At 47.0% G+C, this 12,375-nt stretch overlaps 1 protein-coding gene across 6 annotated transcripts in view; it reads left to right on the top strand.

The window, feature by feature from the left end:
* The first annotated feature begins 2,948 nt into the window (after positions 1-2,948).
* LOC138814510 (pyridoxal-dependent decarboxylase domain-containing protein 1) overlaps positions 2,949-12,375 on the top strand; it is a 42,161-nt gene continuing 32,734 nt past the window's right edge. Inside the window, exon 1 of one of the 6 annotated variants that reach the window (XM_070003430.1) lies at positions 2,949-2,973. In XM_070003430.1, coding sequence (XP_069859531.1) covers positions 2,968-2,973 — 6 coding nt within the window. In that variant the 5' untranslated portion in view covers positions 2,949-2,967. Of the gene's footprint in view, positions 2,974-3,277; positions 3,449-3,782; positions 3,856-4,353; positions 4,378-12,375 lie in introns of those variants that run through there. The other 5 variants (XM_070003429.1, XM_070003432.1, XM_070003433.1 and 2 more) reach the window with 5 other exon arrangements.

Here is a 12,375-nt window from a genome sequence, read left to right on the forward strand (position 1 = left end):
GGCACATGCGTGTGCTTGCATGCACACACACACACACACACACACACACACACACACACACACACACACACACACCCTTGCGTCTGTTTAAGAAACCATAGATTCATACTTAAAAAATGAGAAATTCGTGGTTATTTACTCTTTCTCTCTCATCAGTTCCAACTCCTGATTTTTGTCACTTAATTCTATTTTTTCTAAGGTCTCCCTTGTCTTATTTATTATTTAGTTGGGTGTTATTGGTGTGAACCACCATTTCCTTTCTCCTTTGCAGCCAGTAATATGCTGAATTGTGATGATCAGATTTACCTGTCAGTCCATCCACAAGCCAATCATTTTAACAATATTCTTTAGCCACTGGAGTGGAAAAGAACATCATAAACTTGAGAACAAAAATGAAAGCTATGACAATTCCCTTGACCTCCACCTGAGCTTCCTATGGGAGCGGGGAGCTTGTCTTTGTTTGTGCTTCTAGAATCTAATGGGAAAGATTGTTATAAATCAGTGTTTGACAAAGGATGAAGCAGTTTTCCCCATTTCCGCACATTGGATTCACAGTTTACTTTTTTAAACAATAAAGTTAACTGTTAACTCTCTAGAATTTATTTTGTAGAATGTAATCCACAGATAACTGGAGGCCGCTTTAAACATTAAGTGCTTGTTGAGCATGGTGACACACCTAGCACTCCAGAGAGGCAGGATACGTTTGAGACTAGCCTGGGCAATATAATAAAAACTTTTGTCAAAGATAAATTTAAAAAAAAATAAGAGCTGGACTCTGATGGCTCATGCCTGTTATCCTGGCTACTCAGAAAGCTGAGATCTGAGGATTTCAATTCAAAACCAGCATGGGCAGGGAAGTCTAACTGTTTTGTTTTGTTTTGCAGTCCTGAGACTTGAACTCAGGGCCTGAGGACTGTCCCTGAGCTTCTTTTGCTCAAGACTAGCACTCTACTATTTGAGCAACAGTGCCACTTCTGGCTATTTCTGTGTATGTGGTACTGAGAAACCGAACCCAGGGCTTCATGCATGATAGACAAGCACTATACCACTAAGCCACATTCCCAGACTTAAAAAAAAATCTCCAATAAACTTTTCCCCAAATAATAATAATAAAGCTGGAAGTGGAGCTGTGTCTGTAGAGGTAGAATGCTAGCCTTGAGCAAAAAAACCCAAAAAAACCAAAAAACCAAAAAACCCTCAGGAACAGCACCCAGGTCCTGAGTTCAACCCTAAGTACTGGTGCACACACAAAAGAAGAAGGAGAAGGAGGAGAAGGAGGAGGAGGAGGAGGAGGAGGAGGAGGAGGAGGAGGAGGAGGAGGAGGAGGAGGAGGAGGAGGAGGAGGAGGAGAAGAAGAAGAAGAAGAAGAAGAAGAAGAAGAAGAAGAAGAAGAAGAAGAGGAGGAGGAGGAGGAGGAGGAGGAGGAGGAGGAGGAGGAGGAGGAGGAACAGGTGGTGGTGGTGGTGGTGGTGGAGGAGGAGGAGGAGGAGGAGGAGGAGGAGGAGGAGGAGGAGGAGGAGGAGGAGGAGGAGGAGTGGTGGTGAGGAGGGAAGTGGGAGGAGGAAGAAGGGGGAGGGGGAGGAGGGGGAAGAAGAAAGGGAGGACAGGAGGGAGGGAAAACAAGCAAGCAAGCTTTTAATGATACCCATGGTGATGTGTTTGAGGTGCAGTGTACCCAAATGTATCTGGATACATGTGGACTAAAACAGGTAAAAGAAAATACAAGAGGGGATGGATGGCGTTGGGGGAGATGAGGATGATGAAGGGGTGGCATGGATCAACATGCATCGTACTCATCAACTGACATGTTGCACTGAAACCCTTTTGTACAACTAAAGACAATTTAACAAGTGTAAAAAGTATATTAAGTAGAATTTAAGTAGTGTATACATTGGTTATTAGATGTTCTCCCCCCCAACTTTTATAAATGTTTGCAACGTTTTAAAAACACATGGTTAAAGTAATGGTACTTGCTCATGCAGAAAGAGGCACATTCAATTTATCGTTCTTGGAAAAGTGAATTCTTATGTCCTTTGCCCTTTGTAATGTCCCTAGTTGTTTGCTTATTTGGCAGTACTGGGGTTTGAACTTAGGGCCTGGTGCTTGCTGGGCAGGTGATCTACCATTTGAACCACGCCCCCACGACACCAGACACCGGTTTCTTCAGAAGGCTGGCAACACACAAGGAAATACTTTGCTAGGTAATGCTTGCTTCACATAACGGGACAGTTGGCTAAAATTCAAAATAGCGCAAAATATGTCATTTCCTAGGCTGGCAAAACTGTTGACCCACAGCTTTAGGGAGACAGGCGTATAAGCCCAGAAGAGAAAAAGAAATGTTACCGTGGCTGCTACTAGAAGTTCTTCGGGCTGGGGGCGGGGGGAGGGGGAGAGGGGGAGAACGTGTCTTACCCACGACACCCACGGGTGATTTTCCAGTCCATTCATCATCACAGTGAGAGGGATTACTAACAAACCAGGCCCCTCCACAGAGCAGGAGTGATGGATAGGGAAGTCCGGCCCGGGATGCCCAGGCCTGGCGCTCAGTCCTACCTAGAGCCGCCCGGTGAGACGAGATAATGACACGGGCATCAAAGGGATGCTGTTAATAAAATGGAACCGCGGGCAGACCTGTTATCATCATCATCATCATCATCATCATCATCATCACTGTTCTCCTCCCGTCCCTGGACAAGCGTATAATTATGACATGGAGGCGCTGTCTCAAAATCTTCTCCTTCCAGGCTTCTATGGGAAGAGCTGAGACAAACACCCCCAACTTGGACCAGGGGCCCCGTGGGAATTTAAAGAGCCCCTAAATCACTGAGCCACCCGCTCCGTCGGCGCTGCGCAGGCGCAAAGGCGCTCGCCCCGCCCACCTGCCCCGAGGTCGAACGGACTGTTCCATTCCTGAAGGATGCTGAGGGGTGGAGTGGAAGAGACGGACAGGGGAGCCCGGGCCCGGGCATGCAGGTGCGTGTCTAGTAGTTCCAGAAATCTTCATTCCAGCAGTGATACTTTGTGACGATTATATTTCCACTCCGACGAGGGCCGCTCACTTCTGAAAAAGGTTCCGTGTGGGACGGTTCCACTACCCCCCCCCCGCCTTCCTCCTCCCGCCTTCCCCCGGGCGCGTCGGGGCCCGGCCAGCGTGTGAAGGCCGAGTACGGAAGCCTAGAAGGCCCCGCCCCCTCCGCCGGGGCCCCGCCCCGCCTCGCCGCCCGCGACGCGCGGCTCCACCGCCCGGCGACGCCGCCGCCGGCCGGCTCCTCCTCCTCTCCGCCCCGCCGGCCGCGGGCGCGGGGCACGTCAGCGCTGCCAGCGTGGAAACCGCTGCGGGGCGAGGCGGGGCGAGGCGCGGCGCGGGAGGCGGAAGTAGCGTCCGGGACGGCCGGGCCACCCGCGGACTCGGCCGCTCTCCTCAGCCATGGACGCGTCCCTAAACCAGGTCGGTACCCCGGGGGTGAGGGCCGGCGCCGCGGCCTCCCCTCCCCTCCGCCGCCGCCGACCCCCTTCCCTCAGCCTCCGGGGCGACTGTTTACCCGCGAGCTGCCATTGTGACCCGGGGGAGGCCGCCGGGGGTGGGGGGGGGGAGCGGGCCGCCCCGCCCGGGCCTGGTCGCGTCACGGCGGGGGGGGGGGCCGGGCCCGGGTCCTGCCGCGGGGGGCGACCTCGGCCCTGCCGCGCGCGCGCGCGCACGCGGGCTCCGGAGCGAGCGGTGACAGGCGCTTCTTCAACCCCGCGGGCCCCGGAAGCTTCTGGAACGGAAGAAAGTCTCACCTGCGAAGCTCGGACGTGTGCGCTGCGGTTTGCAAGTTAGGAAGAAAATGGTTAAACTTTGTTAGCGTTGATAAGGTTCATCTGGAGGCCCTGGGAGGGGGGTGTGTGGGTTGGTTTTTGGTTTTGGGGGCGGGGTGGGGGGGTGAAGATAAAATTTCAGCCTGGGGGTCTGGTCTGAAGCTGGGGGTCGGGGTGCAGGACTCGGGGCTGCGTGTTTAATGAGAACCCCCTCCCCCCACCACACACGCACACACACACGTACACACACGTACACACGTGTGACTCCAGGGCCGGGAGCTGGCGAACACCCGGCGGGAAGCTCTGGGGTCAAGAAGGGGTGGGGCGCCTCCCCTCCCCACCCCACCCCCAGTCGTTGATGAATTTAGTTTCCGGGATCGCCACGGCTCAGCGACTTCTTGGCTCTCCCTATCCGCCTCGCAGGAGGGACTTAGGTGTCCACCCCCAAATCCGGTGGCACCAGCAGCGCGACCCTGGCCTCCCCTCGGAGAGGAGGGGGGGGATGTAATCTGGCTGGCTGCTCTGGCGTGGAAATGGGCTCTCCTTGTCCCCGATTGAGGGCCCCGTCAAGGAGAACAGGTGTTTTACTGGGGTTTCTTCACGGATCTTGCCTGCAGTGCCTAATATCCTGCCCTCTTCTCCGTGCCAGCTTGAGACTCGGCAAGTCCAGTTTGGTGCAAACTCAGTTCTTCCTACGTGGGGGCGGGGTGGGGAGGGTAGGGGGACAGGGAGGAGGAGAATCAGCAGCAGATGATGTGGATTTGTTCACGTGTGGCCGGAGAGTTGAAGGCAGTCGCGGTAGAAATTGAGCCAGACACATGGTGGTTTATCTTCTTGGGCATTTGGTATAAACTGGGCAAAACATTTAACTGAAATAGGAAAGGATAATGTATGTTGGTTTTCCCTCTAGTCTTCTGATTAGTGCAGTGTCTACGTTTTGGTACTTAGCATTTCATGTAGGATCGACGATTCTCAACCATAGGGAAATTTTGTTCCTCAAGGAGACATTTGGCCAATCTGGAGGTTTGTTAGGTTGCCACAGAGGGCAGAGAGGTGTTGGGAAACATTGCACAGCACGTCCCCCAACCTCCTAACATCTTTAAAATGTCTAGAAGATCCCAATTGCAAAACCCACCTAGACTACACAGGGAGACTCTTGTTTGAAAAACAAACAAACAAAACAGCTGAAGCTGAGAAACTGGTTAAGATCGGGTGTATGACACCAGTTATTGAATACAAATGATTTATAAAAGTGTCCCTTCATGGGCTGGGAAGGTGGCTCAGTGGTAGAGCGCTTGCCTTGCATGCCTGAGGCCCTGGGTTTGATTCCTCAGCACCACATAAGCAAAAAGAAAAAAGCCGGAAGTGGCACTGTGGCTCAAGTGGTAGAGCACCAGCCTTGAGCTGAAGAGCTGAGGGACAGCGCCCAGGCCCAGTGTTCAGGCCCCATGACCGGATAACCCCCCCCCCAAAAAAAAGTGTCCTTTCAGTGTTGTTTCTAATTTCATAAGAAGTAGGGGTGGGCTTTGTGTCGTTCAGTTAAAAACCTAAGAGAACTGGGGTGATCATTCTTCCAAGAATAGTTCTGTATAGGAAAATCTGCAAAACAGAGTGGGTAGACATCCTACTTTAAATGTTACTTTCCTGACATTTGACTAGTAGATTACAGTGGTTGTTCCTTAAATTCTAATTGATAATAAAGGATCCTAAACCTTTAAAATGAAGATCTGAAAAGGTACTGTAACTCTTAAATGCTTAAGGCTGGAGCAGTCACCAAAACTGCAGTGAACTTTCAGGAATTCAGAACACATGGACTGAAAGTCTCTGCTTTAGGCCACTGTGAAAATTGTGAATGTGCCTTTTTTTTTTTTTAAGGCTAGGGCTCTTATTTTTATATTCCATGCAGTCATAGAGAACTTTATAGGATTGCTATGATATGTGTTTGGATGATTGTATTCTGAAAATAATTTGAGTCAAAGCAAAACATTGGATTGTATCATGATGAATAGGCTATGACACTGGGCAAAGTTCTACATTGCTGGTATAAATTTGAGAGCTATTTGAGCAGTTCTGAATGATCCCATTTAAACTGATCATGCATAATTGATGTGGCTACAGAAACCACAATGTTATTTGATAGTTGTCCTCTAAAATTCCAACATCTCTTCAAGATGTAATATGTGTTCGTCATTTAATAGAATCACTCTTCGCCTTTCCTTTGGTCCAAACGTAATGCTGTACCTTTTTCTTTTTGGGGGGGGGGTCCGGTCGTGGGGCCTGAACACTGAGCCTGGGCACTGTCCCTCAGCTCTTCAGCTCAAGGCTAGCGCTCTAGCACTTGAGCCACAGCACCACTTCCGGCTTTTTTTTCTTTTTGCTTATGTGGTGCTGAGGAATCAAACCCAGGGCCTCAAAAAAAAAAAAAAAAAAAAAAAAGGCAGCTAAGTTAATTAAGGGGACAAGGAATTCAAAGTAGCGGAGTAAAAAATAGATGTTTGAGCCCCCTAATACTATACTAGGAGACTGCTGGGGAATAGTCTCATAAATTCAAGTACAAAATGCCACAAAGTAATTGCGGATGGCCTTATTTACCTCTTACATGCCTACACCTTTCACTAAAACTTGCTATTTTAAAGTTTTTTCAGTTGCTTAAAATTCTTACTCTTCCTGTGTATTGTATTTAGGCAGGGTCTACTCTTATTTTTTGTTTGTTTTGATTTTTTGGGGCACTTGGGGATTGAACTCAGAGCCTTGCACTTGCCAGGCAAGCATTCTACTGCTTGAGCCATGCCCCCAGCCTGAAATGTGTTTTGTGTTTACTTTCATTGCATCCTTGAGCACACTAAGAGCTGAGGGTTTCAGCTTCACACTCCTGACATTGGCCAGATAACTGGCTGTCATGGAGGAGGTGAGGCACAGTTCTGTGCACTGAAGCACTTAACAGCATGCCTGACCTTCCATCCATCCCATCCTCCATGCCAGCAACACTGGCATTGCCCCAGATGGAGGCAGTTGCCTCCTGGGAGTGGGAGGAATTGGGAATTGTCTCTGTTTGGAAATTACTTAGAGAATCTAGAGCTGCACTGTACAATTCAAGAGACACTAGCAATATTTACTGACTTAAATCTAGATTAATTATGATTAAATAACACTTGCAATTCTTTTTTTTTTTGGTCGGTCATGGGGCTTGAAATCTGGGCCTGGGCGCTGTCCCTCAGCTCTTCAGCTCAAGGCGAGCGCTCTACCACTTGAGCCACAGCACCACTTCCAGCTTTTTCTGTGTATGTGGTGCTGAGGAATTAAACCCATGGCCTCATGCATGCAAGGCAAGCGCTCTACCACTGAGCCACCTTCCCAGCCCGCAATTCATTTTCTTATTCAAACTAGCGATGTTCCAAGTGTGGAAAAGCTGCATGTGGTTATGACTGCCCTACTGGTCAAGACAGTTCTAGATCATTTCCATCACCAGAAAAAGTTCTGCGGGACAGCTGTGGAGTTTAATTTGCTCACAGCATCTAATTCTTACTCCTGAACAATGCATCTTTCACTCTTTTTTTGATTTAAACACTACTCACACCTTTATCACCGTATTGAAAAGCCTGAAGTTTTTAAGGAGGAAGAACAACAGGAGTGGAACTTCCTGATGATTACTTGGCAATGAGGACCGCAGAACTGCTCTCCCTGCTTTAAAAAGCAGTTTAGAACCCTGTTAGCCCAACCTGAAATGATGGGTTTCTGTGTGTGCTTTGCAGAGCTGCTCATACATGGAATGGGAGGACTCCTGTGTGGAGCTGATGGCTGTGATTGTAGCTTTCAGTTAAAGCTGGTCTTTGCCTCATCATGAAATGAGGGGTCTTCATACTGGTTGGGTGAGGAGGACTGCACTAGGGATTACCCAGTGCTAAGTGGCAAAGAGGTCTGATGGGACTTGCCATGCTACAAAGTTTCTGCTCCTAAAAATGTTTGGCCTAGGTGATTACTCAAAATTTGGGGCAGTGGTCAGTAGCAAAGCTACTGTTGCGTTCTAAGAGTTCCAGTTATAAATATCAGGAGTTTCTGAAGTTTAGTATAAACTGGCTTTACCTACAAGCAGAAACCAGTTTTGATTTATATGGTTTTTTTATTTTTATTTTTTGTCAAAGGCCAACTAAAGACAAAACCTAGTGCTGAGTGCTGCACAATACACAAGGTGAATAAGATGTGATTCCTCTTGGGGTTATGGGCTGCTAAAGAGAATACAATACATATTTAGACAAATACTATGTGGCAAGGAGGGGTAAAAGCTCCTATAGTAGTTCACACTTGTAACCCTAGCTATTCAGAAGGCTAAGAATAAAATAGGAGGATCACAGTTCCAGGCCAACCTGGGCAAAAAATATGCAAGACCACTTCTCAACCAATAGCTAGGCATGGTGGTGTGTGCCTGTCATCCCCAGCTACCAAGGGGAACATGAACTAGGAAGATGAAGATCTATGTGCAGACCTGGGCAGAAAGTGAAACCCCTAACTCAGAATGACCATTGCAAAAGAAGACTGTCAGTCAGAAGTGCAAGGCCCTGAGTTCAAACCCCCAAACCTCAAAAAAACATAAAACCTAGCGTAGAGATGGGAAACAAGCAGGGAGTCCATGGAGTGGGTGACCAGTAAAGATTTTGTGGAAGAGATTTTTTTTTTTCTCTTCCTTTTACTTGTTGAAACAGTGCCTTGCTGTGAGGCCCAGGCTGGCCTCAGACTCGGTACTCCTGCCTCAGGCTCTTGCTTGCTGGAATCACAGTGTTCCCCATCACACCTGGCCTGAAGAGATTCTTAAGAGAAAATTTGTAACTCAGAATTATGCTTTTCTAGAGCTTGCCTTAATTGTAAAAGTGATGTAGAGTTTTACTTTACATGGTAATTGTGTCTCATAATGTTGCTATTACAATATAAATCAAGAGGGGCTGGGAAGGTGGCTCAGTGGTAGAGTGCTTGCCTCCCATGCATGAGGCTCTGGGTTCGATTCCTCAGCACCACATAAACAGAAAAAAGCCAGAAGTGGCTCTGTGGCTCAAGTAGTAGAGTGCTAGCCTTGAGCTGAAGAGCTCAGGGACAGCATCCAGGCCTAGAGTTCAAGCCCCACGACCGACAAAAATAATAAATAAATAATAAAATTAAATACATATATAAATCAAGAGACAGAAAAGCCCATTGCATCCTGGGAAGTTAAATCACGTATCTAGCTGAAGTTCCTTCTCTTCTAGCAACATTCAAGGACCATGACATAAAAGTATTTCATAGGACTGGGAAGGTGCCTTAGTGGTAGAGTGCTGGCTTAGCATGCATGAAGCCCTGGGTTCAGTTCCTCACTGCCATATAAACAGAAAAAGCTGGAAGTGGTGGTGTGGCTCAAGTGGTAGAGTGCTAGCCTGGAGCAGAAGCAGCTCTGGGACAGTGCAAGCCCCAGGACTGGCGCAAAGAAAAAAAAGTTATTTTGGTTTAATTTAATAATAGTATTTCTGGGTTTTGCTTTGCTGCAAATGTTATTTTTCATTTAGGTGGCAATGCATTCTGAGTTAGAAATGACTGAGAGAAGGGTAAGATTTTCATATAATCCTTTTCCAATTGCAGAAAACCAGAAACATCAAAGCAAAGCTTTGAAGTTGCTAACAGTTGAATATTGGCACCTTTGCACAGCTCAACCTTAAAAGTCTCAAGACACGCAGAAGGGCTGGGAAGGTAGCTCAGTGGTAGAGCCCTGGGTTCCATTCCTCAGCACCACATAAGTAGAAAAAGCTGGAAGTGGTGCTGTGACTCAAGTGGTAGAGTCTAGCCTTGAGCTGAAGAGCTGAGGGACAGTGCCAGGCCCAGAGTTCAGGCCCCACGACTGACCAAAAAAAAAAACAAAAAAAACAGGAATGGATGGTGTTTCCTCAGAATTAAGGCTTCGAACCTCAATCCTCCATGATTGTATATAATAGTGTGGATAAGAATAATATATTCTTTTTTTTCTTTTTAAAATTATTTTTAATTAGCATTAAGGTTCATTGTGACATTTCCATACATGCATACTGTGGAGCAGGTCAAACTCACTCGCACAAGGATAATAGTTATATTTCTGATTTGTCCTTTGGTAAATTCTAGGAACACTTTAAAGTAGATTTTCTGAGGAAGTTATGCTATTTAATTGCTATGGCATGCTTTAAACAATTTAATTTTTTTCTAGAATAAATATGCGGTTCCAGATAAACTAGAAAGACTTAGAAGTTTTCCTGCGTGGGGGAGGTAAGGTGGGGAGGGGGTGTTTAGAAGTGCTTGCTCATGGTATAATGGTAAAGTGAATGGATTCTAGAAGCAATGGCTTTTAGGAAGGTGTTTTTTTGAACTTGGATCTCTAGTGTTTGCAACCTGCTTCTATGACAAGTGATGGAAGCCTTTCCCTCCACATAGCACACTGCGAGTGAGATTGGACATCTGCTAGGAGTTTCCCTGCCTACCCTCCTACCCAGTACCCTACTCAGGGACTACTGAGTGTCAAATGAGGGTCCCCTTTTGCTCTTTGCTGCCTCTTCTGTGGGAATTTGCAAGGTTAGATTCTAATTGTCACATGGAATACAAAAGCTTTCCTATCAGGGAAGGAGGGATAGGTGGAGGAAAAATAGGAGAAAAGGTGAATCCTATGCGATATATAATAGAAGCGTCCTGTAGGGAGTTTAACATGACTTCCTGGGGGCTGGAAAGATGGCTCAGTGGTAGAGCGCTTGCCTTGCATGCCTGAGGCCCTGGGTTCGATTCCTCAGCACCACATAAGCAAAAAGAAAAAAACTGGATGTGGCGCTGTGGCTCAAGTGGTAGAGCGCTAGCCTTGAGCTGAAGAGCTGAGGGACAGCGCCCAAGCCCAGAGTTCAAGCCCCATGACCGGACCCCCCCCCCAAAAAAAGATGACTTTCTAACTGTGGACAGACCTGTCTCTGACACTTGAAAGTACAAAACCCAATTTACTTGCATAGCAATAAATGTTTATTTGGATATTTTTAAAAATTTTCCTATCAACTGGGAAGATCAGGCTCTAATGAGCTAGTTTTTACCGAATATCTTCATGTCCCACACACACTCAACATATCCTCCATTAGAGTTAAAAAAGAAGCCTTTCAGCAAACACCTAAACCTTAGAAGATGGAGGGAGGCAAAAAGTAGCTGGTTCTTTTTATTTTTTTTTTCTCTTCCCAGTCCTGGGGCTTAAACTCAGGGCCTGGGCACTGTCTCGGAGCTTCTCTTGCTCAAGGCTAGCACTCTGCCACTTGAGCCACAGCACTACTTCTGGCTTTTTTCTGTTTATGTGGTACTAAGGAATTGAAGCCAGGGCTTCATGCATGCCAGGCAAGCAAGCACTGTACCCCTAAGCCATATTTCCAGCCCAGGTACCTGGTTCTTAATTAAAACTGTTGAAATCAGGCAAAAATAAATATATAAACATTGAGTCCAACAAAGTTAAGCAAGCGAGTTTTGTAAGTTATCAGCCTGGAGAACTCCTGTCCTGTGTTACCATTGACCCATAGGAGCTACAGTGTTCTGGGGCGGCCATTGCTGTGCTGCTCTCCTGCTGCTTCTCAGATGGAGTGGACATGGGGTATTTGGGGTACTTGTTTCATGCTGGGCAGCAGGGGTTGTTTTCACCTAGAAGGAAAATAACATAAAATGTAAGTGGAGAAGCAAGTGGTTATCACTATCCAGGACTGACCTTGTTTGGAAAGCTGTGAGGACAAGGTAGTCAGTAGATCAGAAACAGCAATTTGGGATTAAAGTAATGATTTTTGTACCTCTAAGAACTACAGTGGAAACTGGGTGCTGAGATCTGAGAATTACAGTTCAAAGCCCAGATGGGGCAGGAAAGTCCATGAGACTCTTACTCCAATTAACCACCAGAAAACCAGAAGTGACGTGACTGAAAGTAGCAGAGTGCTAGCCTTGAACCAAAGAGCTCAGGCACCAGGCTCAGGCCCTGAGGTCTAACCCTGCAACTGAACAACAACAACAAAGAATTAGCTTGGAAACAGCACTCACAGTACCCAGCTCTTGTGTCCAAACTGAGCATTCCTTCCCTGAAAGTGCACTTCATTGCATACTAAGTCTTACGGCACTGGAGGGTGATTCCATGCCCCTGATCTATACCCTAAACTCCTATACTTCTGTTATTGATGAATGTTATGATTTATGTAGGTTGTGTGTGTGTGTGTGCCAGTCCTAGGGCATGAACTCAAAGCCTGGGCACTGAGCTTTTGTGCTGAAGGTTAGTTCTCTATCAATTGAACCAGGTCTTTTGGTGTTAATTGGATATAGGAGTCTCTCAGACTTTCCTGACTGGGCTGGCTTTGAATTGTGATCCTCAGATCTCAGCCTCCTGAATAGTACGAGTAAGTTATGGGCACCCAGCTTTTATGTGTTTGTTTGTTTTTTTAATTAAATTTTAGGCTTTCTTTCCCCTTGCACCTCCTTCTAGAAGCTGCTTTTCTAGAAACTGCTTTTCTTGAAAGATTTAGTGCTTTTACAGTCCTGGGAACTGAACCCAGAGCCTTGCATATGCTAAGCAGCCCAAGCTCTGTA

This window comes from Dipodomys merriami, unplaced genomic scaffold (assembly GCF_024711535.1).
Source record: "Dipodomys merriami isolate MVZ:Mamm:240054 unplaced genomic scaffold, mDipMer1.0.p SCAF_60, whole genome shotgun sequence".
Classification (NCBI taxonomy): Eukaryota; Metazoa; Chordata; class Mammalia; order Rodentia; family Heteromyidae; genus Dipodomys; species Dipodomys merriami.